General features: G+C 35.9%; 1 protein-coding gene and 1 long non-coding RNA gene across 3 annotated transcripts; one reads left to right on the forward strand and one right to left on the reverse strand.

Moving 5' to 3' along the window:
* Positions 1–252: 252 nt before the first annotated feature.
* On the reverse strand, positions 253–847 carry LOC127161032 (uncharacterized). 2 transcript variants are annotated; one of them, XR_007826910.1, is made up of 3 exons: positions 733–846; positions 553–642; positions 253–369 (listed from the first exon to the last, which is right to left on the reverse strand). It is a non-coding gene; the product is annotated as an uncharacterized LOC127161032 (long non-coding RNA). The 2 variants fall into 2 exon arrangements; XR_007826911.1 differs by having other exon boundaries at positions 369–460; positions 733–847.
* LOC127161031 (NACHT, LRR and PYD domains-containing protein 12-like) lies at positions 517–22,201 on the forward strand. The gene is made up of 10 exons (XM_051103676.1): positions 517–959; positions 1,785–1,868; positions 2,379–4,286; positions 5,575–5,748; positions 6,704–6,877; positions 9,851–10,012; positions 10,203–10,376; positions 15,952–16,110; positions 21,773–21,819; positions 21,906–22,201. Exons 1-10 carry the CDS (start codon positions 547–549, stop codon positions 22,052–22,054), a joined length of 3,444 nt encoding a protein of 1,147 aa, XP_050959633.1. The 5' UTR covers positions 517–546; the 3' UTR covers positions 22,055–22,201.
* Positions 22,202–24,880: the final 2,679 nt, after the last annotated feature.

Below are 24,880 nucleotides of genomic sequence, written 5' to 3' on the forward strand. Positions count from 1 at the left end.
ACTCTATTGCGTAGGTACTTATTTGCTACTGTATATAGTAGGAAATTATGCAATTTTGGATGCAGCCAGACTTACTGTTTTATCAAGATTAACATTTTAACATTACCAGCAACTTCAGTCACTGTGCCTTCTCACTTCTGATCACCAGCAAGAACTGAAAAACAATTGTATCAAATTTCAGTGTATGTTCTCTGTTTCCACATACAGGCCTAAAATACAAATCTCTCATTTAGGAAGAAGAGAAGCGGAAAAACAGCTTGTAAAATGAGTGTGTATGAGGAGAAAGAGCAGGAGGCTCCTGTTTACACTCAGAGAGCAGCATCTCCAGGATTCAGCAGTGTATCTATGAAAAGTAACAACTCCATGCACCTGCCCCCTGATCTCAGTGATGTTTTACACTCAGAGAGCAGCATCTCCAGGATTCAGCGGTGTATCTATGAAAAGTAACAACTCCATGCACCTGCCCCCCCTGATCTCAGTGATTTTGACACTCAGAGAGCAGCATCTCCAGGATTCAGCAGTGTATCTGTGAAAAGTAACAACTCCATGCACCTGCCCCCTGATCTCAGTGATTTTTACACTCAGAGAGCAGCATCTCCAGGATTCAGCGGTGTATCTATGAAAAGTAACAACTCCATGCACCTGCCCCCTGATCTCAGTGATTTTTACACTCAGAGAGCAGCATCTCCAGGATTCAGCAGTGTATCTATGAAAAGTAACAACTCCATGCACCTGCCCCCTGAACTCAGTGGTTTTCACACTCAGAGAGCAGCATCTCCAGGATTCAGCGGTGTATCTATGAAAAGTAACAACTCCATGCACCTGCCCCCTGAACTCAGTGGTTTTCACACTCAGAGAGCAGCATCTCCAGGATTCAGCAGTGTATCTATGAAAAGTAACAACTTCATGTTTCTGCCCCCTGGTCTCAGTAATGGACCTGCTGTAACCTTTGACCCTGTGTGAGTATCATGACATTGGATGTGATTTTTTTATTTATTTATTTATTTATTTATTTATTTTTATCATGGTGCTGCACTCACTGAGTTTCATCTCTTTGAATATAACTAGTTGGTAGTAGACTGTTTTATTTAGCCTCATTCTGCAGCTGAAACATGATTACGTTATGCATGATACGTTTCAGTAAGTTACATTTTTAACATGCCTTCTGATGTTCATTCATGTTTATTTTGTGCTGCAAGTAGTAGTAAAATTGGAGAGATGATCAGTTCAGGTGTGCTGCGTCTTTCTGCTTGAACAGAAATGTGGATATAGCAATCTGAAAATTTATATAAATAGCAAATATTGTTTAGAATTTGTGACACAATTGACAATCTAAAAGCTGAGGCCTTGTTCATATCAAAATAACAAATCTCATAGTTTATTGTGATTATTGGACTGGAGTTTATTGGACAATGTTTAGTGATATTTACTATGTTTTAAAAGTATTAGCTTCATCTGGGCCTGAATCTTTGGATGGTGAATCCTTTAGTCATCACTTTTTATCTGCATGTTTTGCATATTGGATACCATCTTTAACCACTCATGAATCATTTTTAAGCCAAAATACTTTCAAATAATTTAATTTGCATCTTCAGTGGGAGTTGTTCCACCATGTTTTCATTTAGAGAATTTAACATGTGCCTTTCCTAGACAATCCCCAGTGAACACCGCTATTAACAGCCTCATAGAGCATTTGGACTGAGGGCACAGCACATGCGTGGCAAAAAGAGTTGATCCCAGTCTGAAAAACTAATTTTCATGTTTTTTTTCTCTCTTTTTCCCAGTACCATCAGCAGGAAGAGAAAGAGAGCAGCTTCTCCACTGCAGCCCCCTGATCTCAGTGATGAATCAGTGTCCTTTGATCCTGTGTGAGTATATCCATGTAGTTGAAGACATTCAACACAAATACACAGACTTTACACAAAAATAACAAGAGAGAAATTGACATTTTTATTTTATCTCTGCAATAAAGCTCTTTAGACAGAAAAAAATAAACAGAAATATTTTCCTTTAACAGCAAATATAATGCTAAAATGAAAAAGTCAGTAGTTGTTTTTTTTTTTTTTTTTTTTTTTTTTTTTAAGTAAAGCTGCTTTAAGTAGTGCTTTTGTGTGCTTCTCTGTCTTTTCTCTTTTTGTGTAATTACAGAAGAATTTCTGCATCTGTGTAATATTGACAGTAATAAGAGGGATCTTTTGGCCACAATAGATATATTATGATCAAAATTAGCTTATCAATCAAACACTTCTTTCTAAATATGGTTGTGGTATGATTTAAAATAAGATGATTTAAAATGAGAGACATTTGAAATATTTTTTTCTATTTTGACAAAAGGTCTTTTCTGTTTGTTTTTGTCTGTTCTGCTTAATATTTTTCAGTAGTGGGAGAGCTGATCAGATCAGATCTTACAGTCAGAAACACATCAGTCATTATGATACAGAAGCAGATCTGCAGCTCAGTTCTCACCAACCAGTGTATGATGATCTGCAGAGAGTCAAAGACCAGCACAAAACCAGCATGAAGAACAAGTATGAGAACTTATTTGAGGGAATCAAACTACAAGAGAATCAAACCCTCCTGAACAGGATTTACACACAGCTGTACATCATAGAGGGAGAGAGTGAAGGAGTGAATGAAGAACATGAGGTGCTACAGATGGAGAAAAGTTACAAGACACTCCAAGACACTCCAATCAACTGCAATGACATCTTTAATCCTTTATCTGAACCAGGATGTGAGGAGAAGAAAAGAGAAACAAACAAATTAAAGACTGTTCTTACTAAAGGCATCGCTGGAATTGGAAAAACCGTCTCTGTGCAGAAGTTCATTCTGGACTGGGCCGAGGGAAAAGCCAATCAGGATGTGGATTTCATGTTTGTGCTTACATTTCGAGAGCTGAACTTGATTAAAGATCATCAGTACAGTCTTCACAGACTTCTGCTTGACTTTCATCCTGAACTTCAATATCTGGACTCAAAGGTTTATGATGAATGTAAAGTTGTGTTCATCTTTGATGGTCTGGATGAAAGCAGAATGAAACTGATGTTTTCAGACATTCAGAAATTTTCTGATGTGACTGAGATTTCATCAGTGGGTGTGTTGATGTCAAACCTCATGAAAGGAGATCTGCTTCCCTCTGCTCTCATCTGGATCACCACCAGACCAGCAGCAGCCAATCAGATCCCCTCTAAATACATCAACCGTGTAACAGAAATTCAGGGATTCAATGACCCTCAGAAGGAGGAATATTTCAGGAAGAGAATCAGTGATGAGCATCAAGCCAACAGAATCATCTCACACATCAGAAGAGCAAGAAGCCTCCACATCATGTGTCACATACCCGTCTTCTGCTGGATCTCAGCCACTGTGCTTCAAAACCTCCTGAAACAAGATCTCAGTGCAGAAATCCCTCAAACTCTGACTGAAATGTACATCTACTTCCTGCTCATTCAAACAAATATGAGGAACCAGAAGTATAAAGACAGACATCCAGAGAAACTCCTGCAGTCCAACAGAGAAGTGATTGTGAAACTTGCTGAACTGGCTTTCAATCAGCTGATGAAGGGCAATGTGATGTTCTATGAGGAGGACCTGAGAGAGAGCGGCGTAGACATCATTGACGCCTCAGTGTATTCTGGGATTTGCACTGAGATCTTTAGGGAGGAATCTGTGATTTATCACAGGAAGGTTTACAGCTTTGTACATCTGAGCTTTCAAGAGTTTTTTGCAGCACTGTATGTGTTTTACTGCTATTTACACAAGAACAGTGAGGTTTTGAAAATGTTCCTGACAGGAAAGTCCAGAACTCAATGTGAGAATATTTCTCTAGATGTGTTTCTGAAGGAAACAATGAATAAAGCCTTAAGAAGTGAAAATGGACACTTGGATCTTTTCCTTCGATTTCTTCATGGCATCTCGCTGGAGTGCAATCAGAGACTCTTACAGGATGTACTGATACACACAGAGAACAACCCAGAGATCGTCAAGAAAATAATCCAAAACCTCAAACGAGGTCAAAAAGACAATGTCAGTCCTGAAAGATGGATGAATCTGTCACACTGTCTGATTGAAATGAAGGATAATTCTGTTGTTAAAGAAATGCAGGCATTTTTAAACTCTAAAACAAAAAGGAAAAATCTTACTCTTGCACAGTGCTCAACTTTGGCAAACATGATCCTGATGTCAGAGGAGGTGCTGGATGAGTTAGACTTTAATAAGTACAACATCAAATCAAAAGAGGGCAGAAGGAGACTGGTACCTGCTGTGAGGAACTGCAGAAAAGCTGTGTGAGTGTAAAAATCAAATAGTATTGCAATATAAACATATTTTTAAAGTTCTGATAGAGGTTTGATGAGGATTTTCTGGGTTATGTGTTCACAAGCATAAATGTTATTGATTTCAGTAAGGGTTGTGCTACGCAGCATCACAACTGCCCCACTGCAGTGGTACACCAAAACATAGGTTTTTTTCCGTACAGTTTTGCACATATTATTATTATTATTTTATTTTTTTTAATGTAGATGTACAAGTACAAATCTTTTACAAATGCAATAATTGATTAGCAACCAAATGTTACATTGCAACCATGGAGATATTTGAAATTAAGCAGAATCAGAGAAGTAAAATTAAGTCAAAAATGGTTTTGTGTTCTGTTTTGTGGGCTGGTGACTCAAATTTCTTCAAATTCAACTGCATTCCATGAGTTATTCCGCTGGAGCCTCTTGTTCTTTTTCCCACATCCTCACTGTCTCACCCTGTATTTTCTCAGGGGATTATAAATGTTTACTTTAAATTAATTCCTTAATTTTATTTCATTTGCTAATTCATTCCTTCAGTTTAATTTAATTAAGTCTTGGCCACATCAAATGTAAATGTTTTGCTCATGTGGAAGATATAGTTTGCTGTTTGCTATAATTTGCAACAGTGTCAATTGTTTTGAAATACTGGAAGAAAACATTAAGATATGAGACGAGATTTGCTTTGTCCTGCTCATGTCCCACAGCCCTTTCAGTACACCATATATGATATAAAACAATCTTTGTGGGGAAATAATTTGGGCAAAAAAACTGGCTAATGTAATAAAGAATCAAACACATCAGTCAATAAAAAGTTCTTTATGCAAGGGTATTGGCAGGTACTTCAGGTGGAGAGATATCCCCCACAACTGACTACAAACTGGCGTTCAGATCTGCCTCCATTTTGTTAGAAACACCCTATTTTCAACAATCTAATCAATACCCAAAGGACAAAATCAAGTCCTGTCCTCTCATTTCAGAAGCTGTTTCACCCAGCTAGACGTCACAGTAAAGAAAAAACGACTATCACAACTTCTGTTTCATTCCAACTTTAAAAATATTTGTAATGACACTCAGCTAATAAAACATTTCACAATAAAGTTGTGAAAATAAGAATAAACAAAATTGCTGAAGCATCACACATAATGCCCACAAAGTATGACTTTTAAACAAGTCAAGAGTGAATGGTCAACCAGCATGATCTTTCCTGGTGAAGTTATTTAATCAAGCAAGACATCAGCACACCAGCATGCCTTTTAACCATTTCTCCCTTTTTCAGATTAACATCATGTAATCTCACTGATCAGCATTGTGAACTTGTGGGATCAGCTCTACAATCATCGAACTCCCCGCTGAAAGAGCTGGACCTGAGTAACAATCACCTGCAGGACTCAGGAGTTAAGTTCATCTGTACTGGACTGAAGAGTCTAAACTGTCAACTCAACATACTGAGGTTTGGCTTTCACATTATTTTGTCTAGTATGTTAACCCTTTGAGGTTGCTAAACACTCCGGAGTATTCAGTTGCATCTTTTTCATGAAAACAGCTAAAAGGTTTAAATACTTTGTTGTTTTTTGTGGTAGAGATAATAAGATATCATTCAAAACAGTAAAGTGTACATTTATTTGTATATACTCTAATTTGCAACAGTGTCAATTGTTTTGAAATACTGGAAGAAAACATGAAGATATGAGTCAAGAGATTTGCTTTGTCCCACAGCCCTTTCAGTACAGCATATATGATATAAAACATAATCTTTGTGGGGAAATAATTTGGCCAAAAGAACTGGTTAATGTAATAAAGAATCACACACATCAGTCAGTCAGTCTGTCTGTCTATGTCTCTCTCTCTCGCGTGCGCTGTTTAGGCTTGTTTATTGTCGTTGCTCATCCATGTGGTTGTCATCCTCAATAAAAAGTTCTTTATGCAAGGGTATTGGTAGGTACTTCTGGTGGAAAGATATCCCCCACACCTGACTACAAACTGGCATTCAGATCTGCCTCCATTTTGTTAGAAACACCCTATTTTCAACAACCTAATCAATACCCAAAGGACAAAATCAAGTCCTGTCCTCTCAATTCAGATTCTGTTTCACCCAGCTAGACGTCACAGTAAAGAAAAAACGACTATCACAACTTCTGTTTCATTCCAACTTTAAAAATATTTGTAATGACACTCAGCTAATAAAACATTCCACAATAAAGTTCTGTGAAAATAAGAATAAACAAAATTGCTGAAGCATCACACATAATGCCCACAAAATATGACTTTTAAACAAGTCATGTGTTTTCTGATGTAGAGACCAGAGAGTGAATGGTCAACCAGCATGATCTTTCCTGGTGAAGTTATTTAATCAAGCAAGACATCAGCACACCAGCATGCCTTTTAACCAATTCTCCCTTTTTCAGATTAACATCATGTAATCTCACTGATCAGCATTGTGAACTTGTGGGATCAGCTCTACAATCATCGAACTCCCCGCTGAAAGAGCTGGACCTGAGTAACAATCACCTGCAGGACTCAGGAGTTAAGTTCATCTGTACTGGACTGAAGAGTCTAAACTGTCAACTCAATGTACTGAGGTTTGGCTTTCACATTATTTTGTCTAGTATGTTAACCCTTTAAGGTTGTTAAACACTCCGGAGTATTCAGTTGGTTAATGTAATAAAGAATCACACACATCAGTCAGTCTGTCTGTCTATGTCTCTCTCTCGTATGCGCTGTTTAGGCTTGTTTAGTGTCTTTGCTCATCCATGTGGTTGTCATCCTCAATAAAAAGTTCTTTATGCAAGGGTATTGGCAGGTACTTCTGGTGGAAAGATATCCCCCACACCTGACAACAAACTAGCATTCAGATCTGCCTCCATTTTGTTAGAAACACCCTATTTTCAACAATCTAATCAATACCCAAAGTACAAAATCAAGTCCCGTCCTCTCATTTCAGATGCTGTCTCAAGTCTACTTGTGCAATATTGCATTATACAACTGTTCGATGGCACAAGTGTGTAAATAAACAAAATAACAACAGAGTGCAGAGTGTCTTTAAAAGCCCTCTTTTGTGCAGAACTACTTCCTTCCGCCACAGATTGAAATCAAATTTCGACAGTTGAACAGTTGAGCTCAAGCCTCCATTACTAATTCCAAAACGTCACTTTAGAACTAGTAACGAAGGAATGTTGAGTTGCTTCATTGAAATCTTATTGTATTACTGCATTAAAACCTCACTGTATCATGTGTGAGTATTATAGAAGAGAGAGAGAGAGGTGGACTGAGCGAGTGTGATTAACATAGCGTACCTGCATCTGATAGAGCATTCATTGTTCATGTTCACGGTGAAAGTGTTATGTTTCTGGTAATATTAATATCCTTTCATCTGTAAAGGGTGATTTTGCTGCTCAGTGCATTTGTTTGCAGCATCAGGCTGTTGTTGAAGCTAAAAATAACTTGCGCTTAAAAACCTTTTTAGTATTTAGTATTTAGTCTAGTATTTAGTTATCAAAGTCCCTTTTTACTGTTGGCTCACTTAAAACACTTGTCGCCATCTAAAGGCAGAATAATGTAACTAAAATCACCATCACATGCACTTTCTCAATACTAAACTCTATTATTACATAGCGTTATATAAAATTATTTTTAATTATTTAATTAATTTAATTATTTATATAAAATATTGTTTATAAAAAATATTATTTATTGAATAATAATATTTAAGAAACAACAACAACAAAAACAGCAATCAAAAAAGTTGCTAGGCAATTCAGTCAAAAGTAAAGGTGTTCTGATATACAGTGTTGAATTTACGTGTTACATGAGATTTTGCCAAAACTATCTTCTCTGGAACAAATAATAGGTTAATGAGACTAAAGACTGTCCATTAGATTTACCCCAAAACAAATTATATCTCATGTTTAACCACTATAGAATCATTAGAGCCAGCGGTACATTCCAGAAGATCTGGCTGAGTTGAGGCTTCTCTTGACGACTCTATAGAATAGGCAGAACAGCCGCTACCAACCTGGAGTTCACGCGTCCAAAAACGTAGATACAGATTTTCAATTAGACGTTAGCTTTGTTAACAAACTGCAAATTTGAACTATAAACAAGTACAGTATCACCAGAAAACCTCTTAAAACTACTTTCCGTGACACAAACAATGTAATATTTATAAAATGATACTGGATTTGGGTGTCCGCAATGACACTCGCTGTAGGTAGCACCGCAAGTGGAGTGATACAGTACAAAACGGCTGTTGGAGTTCTGTTGGACTCTTATATCACACTCTTATTAGCCAGTCAGAGTCGAGAACCAGACAGAACTGTTGTATAAATACAATAGGTTGGTTGTGTCATCATATTGAATAGCGGGGAGAAAAATGTTTTTGTTTCTTTTTTACTTAGTTGTTTACATGCCTGCATATTGGTGAGAGAAAAAAATCTATATATATATATATATATATGTATACACACACACAATATCAGTTAACATTTCCAAACATTCTGTTTGCCATTAATTGTAATAATCTAGTGAGATGATTTTTTTTTTTTTTTTTTTTTTTTTTTTTTTGCACAAGGAGTCTGACAACAGCCAGTGCTCCACACTAAGATCTGATCTCACCATCATCCAGTCTGTCTCTGGAATGACATGAAGAAACAGAAAAACTGTGACAGACTAAATCCAGAAGCACTGTGGCAACATCTTCAAGATGTTTCAAATAACCTACCTGCAAAGCTACCTGAAAAACTCTGCACAAGTGCACCTAGGGCAAAAGCTGCTTTAAACGCAAAGAATAGTCACATCAAATGCTTATTTATTTTAGTTAATAGAAATTCATTGATAAAGAAAATCTATTTATGCCATTTATGTTTATGCCATTGTTTTTGACTGCATCCTCATTTTATGTGCCTAACTGCCTAAAAATTTTAACAGTACTGAAGCTTTGTAGGTATAGGTCCCTTAAAGCATCTTGGAGATGTTGCCACAGTTCTTCTGGATTTAGTCTGTCTCCGTTTTTTCTGTTTCTTAAGACAGACTGGATTGAATGATGGAGAGATCACATCTCTGTTTGCACAAGGAGTCTCACTGGATTATTACAATTAATGGCAAAATTAATGTTTAAAAATGTAAACTGATACTTCCTACTGACACACTACAGCAAAAGACTGACTTCAACTGACTTTGAACCATTTTTAGCTGATGAAAATACTAGTGGCCTAAGACTTTTGCACAGTACTGTATATATGAAAACTATATAAAACAAAGTCCGATTTATAGCCCAGTAAGAAGTAACATTAGTCAAAACATAAAATGTATTAATTTATTACATTTTTTGTATCATATTTACAGTCCTTTGCAATGGGTGCTGTAGAACCCATAGCATCCCCACATCCCATGTCTAAAATCTAAAATATCTCTTCAAATGGAGCATGTTCTTGTTGATTATCTGGCAGCTGTTTGGTGAAAATGATACGTTACATTTGGCCTGCAGGTCACAATTCAAAGCCCTTTTGTTATTATATTATCTCTTCATTACATTAACACTTGGAATGCTTTTGTAGATTATCTGGCTGTTTGGTGACAGAAGAAGGTTGTGCTGCTCTGGCATCAGCTCTGAGTTCAAACCCCTCACACCTGAGAGAGCTGGATCTGAGCTACAATCACCCAGGAGAATCAGCACTGAAGCTGCACTTTGATACACTCAAATATCTGAACAAACTCAAGTAAGTTGAGCAGAATGTATGCTAAATATGATCCCGTCTGATGTTTATATTTATGCCTTTATTTTATATGCTGAACTTGAATAATCAGCCAATTTGATTTTTCATGGTCAAGCTAGTTAACCAAGAATGTCTTGCAATCTGATGTGACACCAGAACACCAGCTTGCCTTTTAAAAAGTCACATTTTTCAGTTTGACAGGTTGTTATCTCACTGATCAGTACTGTGAAGTTGTGGCTTCAGCTCTACAATCATCAAACTCCCCCATGAGAGAGCTGGACCTGAGTAACAATGACTTGCAGGACTCAGGAGTGAAGCTGCTCTGTGCTGGACTGAAGAGTCTAAACTGTCAAATCAACATACTGAGGTATTAAATGGTGTGTTTAATTCACAATGCAGAGAATCCTGGAAAACATACAGCAGCTGGTGGAATTTTTTTAAAGTACAGTGTTAAGTACAGCAGGCTGATATCAGTAATCTAGATGCATGTACTTGATGCAGACCAGTATATGCTGATTGGGTGATGATCCAGTATGCTTGATCAAATCACAGTGATCACATGTTAATATCAAGTGTTAAGAGACCCACAGACTTGTAAACAAGCATCACAAAATGCTGCAAAAAGTCATTGATGCCCAGGGAGGAAACTCCTACTGACAGCCTTTGTCAGCAAACATATGACACTTTCTTAAAGTGTCTCATGACACTTTTCTAAAGATGCACTTTCTCCTTAGAACATGCGCAGCAAGGTCTTCTAGCAATGCCAAGTGTGTCATCATCAAAACCTGTTTGAACAAAACACCTTTTATACATACCTCTCATTATCCAGGTGTACATATATTGCCATCTCGGCAAAAAATTAGATAATGATACTGAGTAAATGCTCCTGACACATAGTATACGTCCATCAAATACTTTTACTTCCAACTCGCTAAATTCTAGCCTCAGCCCAATCAGAAGTACCAGTACTTGCATAGAAACCTATACAAACTAGCCAGAAAGAAATGCTCATCAATCAATTAAAAAAGTAACGAATCTAAATATCTGTAATTAATTGCACCTAAAAGTATTATTTTTTAAAAATATTTTTGTTGTTATAATTTCACATTAAATCACCAAATTAATGTTTAAACAACATATATTTTAAATATTATATGGTATATTTAAAATAAATATATACACACACAGTGTATATATATATATATATATATATATATATATATATATATATATATATATATATATATACATACACACACACATACTGTGCAAAAGTCTTAGGCCACTAGTATTTTCATCAGCTAAAAAATGGTCAGTTAAAGTCTGTCTTTTGCTGTAGTTTGTCAGTAGGAAATATCAGGTTACATTTCCAAACATTCATTTTGCCATTAATCGTAATAATCCAGTGAGATTTTTGTTTGCACAAGGAGTTTGACAACAGCTCTGCACAGAGATCTGATCTCATCATCATCCAGTCTGTCTGGAATGACATGAAGAAACAGAACAAACTCAGACAGACTAAATCCAGAAGAACTGTGACAAAGTCTCCAGGATGCTTCAAGAAACCTACCTGCAAAGCTGCAGCACTGTTAAAGGTTTTAGGCACTTGTGTAAAAATGCTGTAAAATGAGGATGCTGTCATAAATAGATTTTCTTTATCAATTACCTTCTATTAACTAAATGAAATCAACATTTGATGTGACCATTCTTTGCGTTTACAGCAGCTTTTGCCCTAGGTGCAGTTGCGCGAAATTTTTCGGTAGCTTTGCAGGTAGCTCTCTTGAAGCATCTTGGAGATGTTGCCGCAGTTCTTCTGGATTTACTCTGCCTCAGTTTGTTCTGTCTTCATGTCATTCTAGGAAGACTGGATGATGATGAGATTAGATCAGTGTGAAGCACTCGCTGTTGTCAGACTCCTTGTGCAAACAAAAATCTCACTAGATTATTACAATTAATGGCAAACAGAATGTGTTGGAAATGTAAACCGATATTTGACATGCCGGGAGGTTGCCGCTTCAGTCAGCGTTGGCTTGAAAACGACAATTACAAATTATGGTTAAAACGAGAACTAAACACTTGAGTAGCCTCCTGTAAAGTCAGCTTTTTCATGCAAGAGTCTGCGCTTTCGAGCCATATAAAAGGTAAATAAAAATGTCCCTGCTCAGTTCAACTAAACTGACTGTCGTGATTAAAGTAAAATGTAAAAATGAATGAAAAGTGTTGATTGCAATGCCCATTCAGAGGTGTTTAGATTAGTCCTCAGTGAGGAAAAATCTGCAAAATGATACAGTTTGTATTCCGATCATGAGCTCACTGAATGCATTATGCACTCTTTCGACTACTGTCAACAACAGTGCAGATACAGTGTAAACAAGAAATTCACTTTGGGGTTTAAACAGCGAGATTCAGTGAGCTCATGCTAGGCATTTTCATTTCAATAAACTTTTTATTTCATCTTGCCTATGTATAATGTCTGATAATGTAGTTGATCATGTTTATATACTTATTTGTGTATATGTATGTGTTAAGAGTAATATAGAACAAAAGGTTGTTTTTATTTATTTATTTTTTATTTTTTTGAGCAACTGGGATGGTGCCCCCGTTGGGAGTTGGTGCCTATGTATCCACCTTAATTTTCCCATAAGAGTAAATGTTATACATGTTTTTTGTGTCTGGTTTCCAGTCTCATCCACTTCCAGCTATTTTTAGCTACACAAAAAGCTTGTTTTGCTGCTTGATATTTCAAACTGGTGTGTCTTACCATATTATTTTAATGTATGATCTTAATTATAAACGCACTGGTTTGTAGTGCAAACTGTTTTACCATTTACTGCACTTCGATATTCCTCTCGTTATTTCCCTATGGTGGATTATGAACCAGACTTCTAACACATTACCAGAAAACAGCTTACTTTCACATTGAAAAATAAGGTGGATAGGGAGCGGCGGTACTTGGTATGTCCCATAGGAGTAAATCACGGGGGGCACAGGACCCCCCTATCTGAGGTTTGTCCCCCCTTAAAAATATTATTACAAGTGACTCTGTGTATAGTAAATACGATAATAGACATATACTTATAATAATTGTGTAAGTAGTAAAATAATATAAACGCAAAAAAAGAAATGTTTGGGTCCCCCCTCCCTTGCCTTACAGTGGTTTGGTCCACTGCCTGCTTTCCTCTTTACCGATACACACAAGTCCGGTAGGAGAGAGCAAAGTAGTTGTGTGTAAGTAACTTTAAGGCTATTTTATTCACTTCAAACATGGGAGGAAAAGATTTTTTGCTTAATGTGATGTTAAATGGCAGATCAGTGGGCTTTCTGCAGTTCAATATTTAAATAAGAGACATCCCAGACAAAGCCTAAAACACTATGTGAAGGACGCAAAATAATTCAATAATTAATATGACTGCATGGTGAACATATGAACCAAACTCATATTTAAACACGCTCTCCATGCTCCTGCACATGCTGTGTACACATATCTGTCTTTACAAGTACAATTTTGGTTGTATTATTTGTGTCCCCTTTAAAAATTGCTCTTGAGAAATTTTATGTTTATTGTCCCCCCCGTTAGGTGGAATTTACGCCCTTGGTATGACCCATTTAAGAAGCTGACAAAATATAAATTTGAAATCAGATTAGTTGATTAATCATTGTAATAATCGTTAAATGATTCAGTTATCAAAATGATCATTTGTTGCAGCCCTATCCTCTACTGAAAACTGGAGTTTATACAGGCTCCTTCAGCTACCATTAGGGAACCCTTGGAATACCCCCAAATTCACATATTTTGTGAGTTTCCCTAATCAAACACACCTTATTTAACTTGTCAGCTTATTAATAGGGACTTTAAGACCCGAAATGGTTGTGTCAAATGAGAGAAACATTGTAATGTGGAGTGTGCAACATGTATTCTTCTGAAATTCCATATCTTGATCAGTGAATGTTCTTTTACACCATACCACAGTGCATTATTTTGTACTGTAGTCTGCCTTATTAATTCCTCCGTTAGCAAATATAACAGTCCTGTTAATGCAAAATTTAATGCAAAATGAAATTATTAAGCATATAAACAGTAGTGATTACACCGTTTTGTCCATACAGCAGCAGCAAATGATCTGTAGTATTGCAGATATGAGAACACGTTGTGTGAAATAGGGTTGGGAAGGTTACTTTTAAAATTTATTTACTACAGATCACAAAATACATGCTTTAAAAATACTTGCTTTTATATTAATCACCTCTAAATAAAATAAGTGGAATTAAAAGCAATTAAATATATTAATAATATTGAGATTTGTGTTTTAAATATACCATTTTAAACATTGATTCAATCAGAACCCAAACAGTACTTGGTTGCTCACAGACATGCAACTCTTCTGATGTGGATTGATTTCAAAGGCAGTAGTTATTTGCATTCAGTGTAAATAGCAATAGATGCTGCCTACACTAAGTCAACATTTTCTTACTGACAGATGGCATTTACTTAATGTAAAAAAAAACATAGATTCTGTTTATACTCTTTTAAAAAAACAGCAGTATTTTCTTATTTACACTAAGCACAAATAATGACAGATTATTTTTACACTGTGTAAAAGTGGTAGCATTTTTTTGCAATAAATGTAACAGTTATAAGATATTTGCACATGAGTGTTGTAGTACATTATAAAACATTATGCAAAAATAACATATTGCGTGTAATTGAAGAGTTCAGATGCAAAACTCTCTAAAAGCTCTTTATACTACACAATAGATCTCATAATTACATTGTATCTGCACTTAGTTATAATGATAGATTTCTCAAGCTTGCAGAACTCAGTGCTTGACAAAAACTCTGCATTTTGAGCAGCCACTGGATTCTGACTTGAATGCTTCTGATTACTGCGTTCAAGAAATCAACAGATATGTCTGCTACATTGCTCAACGCTGCAAATATGTTTTGCCAGTATCAGATGAGGCCCTCGATTACCCGGGCCCAAAGTGGCCGCTTACCTTGCTTAAATGTTAAGTCCATCCCTGCTCTGCAGCACAACCATATTCTCTCTTATCCACGAAAAACAATGTGCTTTTTTTACATACATACACACGTTCTCACACAAATGTGACCCTGGACCACAAAACCAGTCTTAAGTAGCATGGGTATATTTGTAGCAAAAATACAGTGTATGGGTCAAAATGATAAATTTTTCTTTTATGCCAAAAATCATTAGAATATTAAGTAAAAAATTTTGTAAATTTTCTACCCTAAATATATCCAAACTTAATTTTGGATTAGTAATATGCGTTGCTAAGAACTTCATTTGGACAGCTTTAAAGGTGATTTTCTCAATATTTTGATTTTTTTTTTTTTTTTTTTTTTTTTTTTTTTTTTTTTTTGCACCCTCAGATTTCAGATTTTCAAATAGTTCAGTAGTTCAAATAGCCAAATATTGTCCTATCATAACAAACCATACATCAATATAAAGCTTATTCATTCAGCTTTCCGATGATGTATAAATATCAATTAAGGGTCACAAATAGGGACATTTATGTTTTTATAAATGTTGGGCAGGACTTGATTTTGTTGTTCTTCCCTCCTGCTGGAGCACACGTCATCAGAGAAGAGATGTCATTGCAGTGGGGAAGGAATTAATGTTTTCATGAAATATTACAAGGGCATATAATGCTAAACACATCTTTGGCACAGTGATTCATTTAAAAGCCTCTGATTGGCCGTTGAATTGATCAGTCATGTCTGTGATTGGCTAGAATGCTCAATGCTTCAAAGCACATGGCAAGTAGTAACTTTTGATGCAAAGGAGGAAAAATGTAATGCTGTAATCATATTCACAATTATGTCACAATAACCCACAGCTATATTTATACTGTACATTTCTAAAAAAAAAAAAAATAAAAAATGAAACACACTAACATGAACACTTTCTGAACACTTCTTGTAGATTATCAGGCTGTATGGTGACTGCAGAAGGTTGTGCTGCTCTGGCATCAGCTCTGAGTTCAAACCCCTCACACCTGAGAGAACTGGATCTGAGCTACAATCACCCAGGAGAATCAGGAGTGAAGCTGCTCAAAACACTCAAACATCTGGACAAACTCAAGTAAGTTGAGCAGAAACAATTATTCTGTCAGCTCCATATGTGACAAAGGTTCTTAGTTTCAGTCTTATCATGATCCTCATGATTTATCACGATGAAAAACAACAACAATAATTAGAGAGAGAGAGAGAGAGAGAGAGATGTAAAATCTTTTCTTCCAGGGAGTCCTGGCCAAAATGGCAGCACATAAAGTTTTTTTTTTTTTTTTCACATTAAAAAAATTGCAAACACAAAATGTCAGCTTGTGAAATGTGCCACTTTATGATGTAATAGTGTGGCTAAACACGCCTCCCCTGAAGAAGATCAACACCTGCTTCTACATCACTGCCTGTTTAGCCCCATCCACCAATTCACACATGTAGTGTAAATAACAAGAGAAGCAAACACAGGTCTATGCAGAAACCAAATGATAAAGATGACTCTGAATACAAGAAGATGCTGTGCAGTGTCAGGCTGTGGAAAAACAGTCTTGCATTGCCTTCCTTCTGATTACAATGTTAGAAAAAAAGAGTGGATGAACTTTATTTTTAAGGAAGATCCAGACTGCGTCAATAAGAACTTTGTTCACTTCATTTTACTGTGGATTAATTTACAAACAAGGCACAATTCGATGCAGGACTTTCATAAAGATTGAAACTAAAAGACGATGTTGCACCGACTGCATACATCAACATTTCAAAGGGTTTTTACAGTTATTAACTGGCAACACTGTTGCCAGTAAGTTACTGTAAGTAAGATTTACAGTTGCAAACTGTACTATTTTACAGTAAATTACTATAAAAAAATCTAATTCATCAGTATAGTACTGTAATTCATTCATTTTAATGGAGATTTCAGTAGATTTTATATTTTTTATATTGAATTAATTTTATTTTATTTTTACTCTGCATAGGTACTACTGGCATTAAATTAAAACAAACACAATAATTACAAGATATCAAATTCTTTATTTAAAACATTGCATGTATAACACTTAAAAATACAGTCTACCAGTGCTGGAACAGTGCATCTTAACCATTTCTCTGTTCTCAACCATCTTAGGACGTTTTGCAGTGCATTATGTTTTATCCTCTGGATTTATCCTCACCATGAATCTTTAGGCAACAAAAACGTACTGGAGAAAAAGACATGCAGCCAAAGAACACAGTCATCTGCAAAACCCAGGTGCTGCTCCAAAACATGGCCACCATCTTTGCTTACCATCCAATTTGTTAGGGACAGAAATGTCTTCTCTGAAAAAACACGAAGTAAAAATGGCACACTTTTAAAAGGAAAACCCCACATAGAAAACACAAACATCTCAAAACCATAGTTGTTCTCTTACCATGAACTATCAGTCTCAGGATGGTTTTATCATGCTTCATTGCAGTTGCCTTTAAAAAACTGATGCAAAATCGAATGGGTTGGAGAAGTTACAAATTTATTCAAAATGTTTCAGAAATGCAAATGAGTAACAGAATTGTTAATAACTTAAAAATTAGAAAATAAAATTTTCAATAAGAATGTTCAATCCAATCATTTTACAAATAAATTGCATAACGCAAACTCAATAAAAGTCATTCTTAATCGGTCCACAATCAAATTAAGTTAATATAAATCCAAGAAATCTATAAATTGTATCAATCATATAAGTCTTACAAATCTGAGAAGGTTAAGTCTATAGAAGGTCTAGGCTAGCCTGTGAGCTTCAAAGCAGGAAAGGAAAAAAAGCAGAAGAAGAAGCTGAAGTTCTTTGTCTGCATGTGCATTTATACTCTGTATTCTCGAGGAGGTTTGATACCACCTAAAATAAGTCTTCCTGCTACGTGATAAACTATGGTATGTTAAAAGATCAATGATGATTATATGGTCTCGTGATGTCTGAAAAGAATAATAATTATACTCTGTGGTTCTTACACTCCCAGGAAGGGCAGAATGGACATTTGGTTCATTTATATATCTAAAACTGCTGAAACTCAGACTTGTGCAGTTTCTTGAGATAACAAGACCTATGCATAAAAACGTATGTTAAGCTGGAATTAAAACTAGACATAGCTAACCACAAAGAACACAGGCCAAGTACGGACTGTACAGGTCTATTATGCACTTGCCAAGACTAGTCACACAAAGAGCTCATTATGTTCAGTACATCTAGTATATGATTCTTATAAGTTGTTAATGCAGAGTATTATAAGAATTATGAGTTGTTAATAATAATAATAATTCATAAACATTTGCGTAATTAGTTCATAATGCATATCTTCTTGTATGAGTATGCAAATGTCAAAAATCCCAACACATCAAACACAAACACACAATAAAAATTTTAAATTATAACAAACTAATTCTAAACCTAGAAAGGCAGCTAACAGCTATAGCCATAAAACTTGTTTAACCTAGCTAACATGTGATTTTATTTTCTCAATAGGCTACTGGCCAACATTAACTAATAACACCTGAACAAAATTTCTATACTGTCTATACAGTGGATGCAGACAGTAAAGTGATGCCCCGGTATATTTCTGATGTACACATGTACTCCAAGTGCTCGCGCTGTGTTCCAGTCATTACAAGCGATGCATCACATCCAGTGTAGTGCGTCCCAAGCTGTTGCGGTGTTGTAGACGCGGTGTAGGGCAAATCGTGTCAATCCAAATGTAATAAATGAGGAAAATAAAACAACCTCAGTAGAACCAAAGAGGCCGTTACAGCAAATACAGCAGTGTAAAAAAAGTCTCTTTACATCACAGATAATTCCCATGATGCAATGGTTATTACAGTTATTTACTGCAAAGGGAATTTGCAGTATTATATACAGTTAATAACCATAGAAATTACAGAAATGTTTAACAGTGTATGTTAGATCTGACAGTAATGTCACACCACACAAGTGTAAGTACGTCAACTGATTATATTTTGTGGTCACTGTTGCTTTGTTTGTTCATACAGACCATTTGATATATGTGCTGATAATGTATGTTTTTTTGTTTGTTTTTTGTTTTTACCTAAATCACAAAGGCATCTATTTATGAAAGATGCAGGTTGTCAAACATACACAAGTGTTAGCCAATCATAGCAGTGGGCGTTTACTTCTGAGTCTACAATCCACTACACCTGTTTAAACAGAGCATTCAGATGAGGGGTCAAAACAGGACAGAAATTAGTCTGTTACTTCTAAATCAAAATAGTTTTTTTGTGCATCTTGATAACATCAAGATCTCAGAAAACAGTACAAAATAATAAAAAAGGCAGTTCATGACCCCTTTAAAGAAGCAGTAGATCTAGTGCTATAATTATATGCTATTATATAACATATATATCATATAACTTGGTAATGTACCTAACAATGCCTTAGCAATAAACAACAGCACGTTTATTCTCGTCCTTTGAAACAATGAGGACCACTTCACCAATTCATACAGGAAATAATGTGCGTGCGTGCGTGCGTGCGTGCGTGTGTGTGTGTGTGTGTGCGTGTGTGCGTGCTTGTGTGTGCGTGCTTGTGTGTGTGTGTGTGTGTGTGTGCGTGTGTGTGTGTGTGAAGAGGCGCTCGTCACAAAGCATAAGGCAGCATGATATACATAATACAACTTGTTAGATTTTGCTGTATTTGGTTGACCAGTGGCTCGCCATATGTATTAGATTTCTCTAATACATAAAATAAGTAAGCTTGACCAAAGTTCAGGGGAAAAGAGTTTATTGAAGAAAGTCGTGTAGCATAGCCGTCTTCTAGATCTTAACCCGTGCAAGGGTTCGAAGCTTTTTCCTAGTTTCTTCCAAAGTTCTTCATAGCTTCTCCTTAGCTTCTCTCTAGTTTCTGCATAGCTTCTCCCATAGTTCTGTCTTTAAGACAGAACTTTATATCTAAAGACAAATGGCTAGAAACAATAGATACTGTCAGGACCTCCCGCGGAGGATCCTGTAATCTATAAAAAGTTCCTGAGAAATGCTGTTCCTTTGTTATTCTAAATGTATGGACCATTTGGTTCACACCTTTACAGAGACAGTTCCTGTGGATTGGATCTGGGGCACAGTCACAATGTAAATGCATCTGTCTAAAATTACACATAATCTTTCAAACTTTTTTAGTGAAGATAATCTTGCATGCATATAGATCACATCACCATAATCTAACACTGAGACAAAACAATTGTTCTTTCTTCAAAAAGAAAGCATTTCTTTAAATGGAAAAGAAAACCCAATTTTGGTCTAAGCTTTTTATAAAAGGTTTTCAATATGTACATAAAATCCCAACTATTCATCCAGTCATATGCCCAAATATTTGTAACAATTTACTTTACAGTTCATTCACCTTGTTAAGTTAAAATAGAGCAATCTGTTTTAATGCAAAGGCAAACCCAATTTTAAGTTAGACAGTGACAGTTGCTGACTGAAAATTCTTTATCTATGTCTTGGTTCACCAAATGTGCTGCTGTGGTTATAGCATAGAGATGAATTGTAGCTGAGATTATCCCATGACCTACAGTAGGTCATTAATATAGATGGAGAATAAATTCAGGGCTAAATAGATCTCTGTGGAACACCTTTTATAATTTTAGAGACACACTGAGACACACACTGAGTTCTTTCTGATAAGTCATTATTGAACCAATTTAGAGCCATTTCACAAAAACCTACATAACTTAAGCTCTGCAATATAAGTTTATTAGTCAGATGATAATAGTACAATAATATCATCTTATGTACAGGCATAATTCTGTTTTATACTGATTTAAGATTAATGAAAATCTTCGACACTTTCAAGACAGTTGCTAAATTGGTCGCTAGGCAGTTGCTTTGGTATTTTCCATGGTTGCCAGGCAGTTGCTTTGGTATTTTCCATGGTTGCTAAGCAGTTGCTTTGGTATTTTCCATGGTTGCTATGCAGTTGCTAGGGTGTTCTGGGTGGTCGCTAGGCAGTTGCTTTGGTATTTTCCATGGTTGCTAGGCAGTTGCTTTGGTATTTTCCATGGTTGCTATGCAGTTGCTAGGGTGTTCTGGGTGGTCGCTAGGCTTTGGTATTTTCCATGGTTGCTAGGCAGTTGCTTTGGTATTTTCCATGGTTGCTATGCAGTTGCTAGGGTGTTCTGGGTGGTCGCTAGGCAGTTGCTTTGGTATTTTCCATGGTTGCTAGGCAGTTGCTTTGGTATTTTCCATGGTTGCTAGGCAGTTGCTAGGGTGTTCTGGGTTGTCACTAGGCAATTGCTTTGATATTTTCCATGGTTGCTATGCAGTTGCTAGGGTGTTCTGGGTGGTTGCTAGGCAGTTGCTTTGGTATTTTCCATGGTTGCTATGCAGTTTTGGTCCATGGTTGCTATGCAGTTGCTAGGGTGTTCTGGGTGGTCGCTAGGCAATTGCTTTGGTATTTTCCATGGTTTCTATGCAGTTGCATTGGTATTTTCCATGGTTGCTAGGCAGTTGCCAGGGTGTTATGGGTGGTTGCTAGGGTGTTTTGTGGTTAGTTTTGTGTTTCAGTGATTCCAGTGAAGATTCACCTCTAGTACAGAATTGCAGTAATTTCACAAAAATGGTTTTACAAACACTCACATCTGCCATTAGTCACATAAATATGTGTGTGTTTAATGTGTTTAATGTGTTTAATGTCTGTGTGTCTGTAATATTTTGTCCCTGTAAATTATTTTCTTTAAGTGGATTTAAATAAATTATTAAAACGTGTGTTTTCTAGTGTGGATCATGGAGGAGAGTTCAGGATCACATCAGGACCTCAAAGATGTAAGTCCACAAACAGACACACAGTTTTGTTGTTTGTTGTTTGTTGTTGTAAATGTGTCTCTTGTAATGTGTGTTCTTGTGTTCAGATGCCTGTGATCTCACACTGGATACAAACACAGCAAACAAACACCTCAAACTGTCTGACGAGAACAGAAAGGTGACACTTGTGAAAGAACAACAGTCATATCCTGATCATCCAGACAGATTTGATGTGTCCTCAGGTTCTGAGTGTTGAGAGTCTGACTGGACGCTGTTACTGGGAGACTGAATGGAGTGGACATTATGTTCAAATATCAGTGTCATATAAAGAAATCAAGAGGAAAGGAGGGAGTCATGACTGTGTGTTTGGACATAATGTGAACTCCTGGAGTCTTGAATGCTCTGATCACACATTCACTGCCCTTCACAATAATAAGTCCACTGCTGTATCTGCTGGTTCAGTGTCCAGTAAGAGAGTAGGAGTGTATGTGGACGTGTCTGGCGGCACTTTGTCCTTCTACAGCGTCTCTGACACACACAAACTCACACACTTACACACATTCACACACACATTCACTCAAACACTACACGCTGGATTTTACCTTTTTAATTACAACTCTTCAGTGTCTCTGTGTGACATTAAACACACACACACATTAAACACACACACACATTAAACACACACACACATTAAACACACACACACATTAAACACACACACAGACATTAAACACACACACACACATTAAACACACACACACATTAAACACACACACACACATTAAACACACACACACACATTAAACACACACACACATTAAACACACACACACACATTAAACACACACACACATTAAACACACACACACACATTAAACACACACACACATTAAACACACACACACATTAAACACACACACACATTAAACACACACAGGCATATGTGGTTTATGAGGCCACTGTGTTTTTTCAGTGGTTTATGGGGACCCACCTTTCCCATTATCCAATAAAGATAAAAGTTATGTCAAAAATTTTCATTTGGTCTACAGAAGACAAATCTCACTTCAAAAACTTAATTTCATTTTTATAACATACATATATTAAATATGTGACATTTTACAGGGTTATGGGGACAAAACCACATTGTGGTTTATGAGGACAATAGTGTTTATGAGGTCTCTATACATACAACACACAGATCGAGTTAACTGATGGTTTATGAGGACGAAATGGTTTATTAGGTCTCTATACATACAACACACAGATCAAGTTAATTGATGGTTTATGAGGACAATAGTGTTTATGAGGTCTCTATACATACAACACACAGATCGAGTTAATTGATGGTTTATGAGGACAATAGGTTTATGAGGAACACGGAATGCATACAACACACAGATCAAGTTAATTGATGGTTTATGAGGACAATAGTGTTTATGAGGTCTCTATACATACAACACACAGATCGAGTTAAGTGTATATGGGAACACGAACTACAAAGTCATTATCGTATATACATATATGTACAAAATGGGAGATGGAGCAATTATATATCTGCAATCAATTCACTTCTGGACAATATGTCATTGCTCTACTTTGCCACTACCTGTTTGTGATTGCAAGTATGTACTGACATGCACATATACTGCAGAAAAAGTACAAACCAAGAGAGAAAATGTCTGGTTTTGCATTAGGAGATACAGACAGTAGCATAAATATTAGTGCTTCATTAACAAGTTATTTAATGGTTTCCTGGCCAGGAATTAGATTAATCAAGGACTAGGCCTCAAATAAATTACGACATTTAATATGTTTTAAATAAATATTTTGTACACTTCATATCATGGAAATGGTACTATTTGTGATCACAGGCTCCTGGCTCCTTTTGAGTTCATGTTGTTATTAAGTAAATGAACCTATCACTGGATAGTGCAAAATGACTCTCACAGATCTGAAATATACCAGCACAAAAATGGTCTATTACACAAATAATCTGTAATCTTTAAACTATTTTCTCTTATGTCACAATTCATACCCTAGTATAAAAAAAAAAAAAAAAAAAATATATATATAATATATTTAAAATACATTTATTTCATACTAAGAATAGTTAAAATCCATTAACATTTTACTGACAGATTTTTGAGACTTACTGATATAAAAAGTATTATTAAACTTTTTTGGTGTACTACTGCATAATGCATATTTCTTAAAATTAATTGTTTTAATTCCTCTTTTGGTGAGGACTGTATGATGTCTGAAAAATAAATGAGAAATATTTAAAGTGTACCTGAAGTATACTTGCAATAATTCCACTTTAGCACAATAAAATATACTAAGTATATCTTTAATTGGACTTCAGCACTACTTCCACAAAATTATAGTGCTTTAAGAACAAATTTAGTTGTTACAATTTAGCAGACTATAAGTATTCCAGTTTAGGATACTAAAATTATAATTGCAGGGCATTTTAATTTAATTCAATTACATTAAAGTATATTTATTTTTTATTAGGGTGTAGGGTGCAAAGAACTAAAGGTAAATTAGTGGAAAAACAACCTTGGTAGAACCCTGACTCAACTGCGGATCCAGTTTTCCTTTAGCTCCTCTAACAATGTTTGTTGCTAGTTTTACAGAGAATGTGTAATGTTTTTAGCTATTAACCTAGCTCCAAAATTGTTTACTAATGTAGGGCTAAGTCTGTCTCAATGGGATCTCTGTCTGTCATTTTCTGGTATTCTCAAGAACCAAAAGATGAGACCTGGAATTAAACAGGGTACTTTTACTGCAGAAGCTGTCTGTCTGTTGTATAGGGTTATACATTGTCACTGTCCTTCCAAAACCTTGTATGTCCAAATAAGCAGGTTTTTAGAAATGGAAAAAACACTTTACTTTTTAAACAATTACTAATACTCTGTGTTGTCAAGGTTAACAAGCACTTTTTAATACTTTTTATTGGTTAAATATTTTCAAAACCCAGTGATAATCATGAAGAATGACAAATATTAATGATTTATGGCTAAAAATATGGAGAGGACGTTTCAGAAGGACAGCAGTGTTATGATAGTAAAGCAGAATAATG

This window comes from Labeo rohita, unplaced genomic scaffold (assembly GCF_022985175.1).
Source record: "Labeo rohita strain BAU-BD-2019 unplaced genomic scaffold, IGBB_LRoh.1.0 scaffold_530, whole genome shotgun sequence".
In the NCBI taxonomy this organism is placed as follows: Eukaryota; Metazoa; Chordata; class Actinopteri; order Cypriniformes; family Cyprinidae; genus Labeo; species Labeo rohita.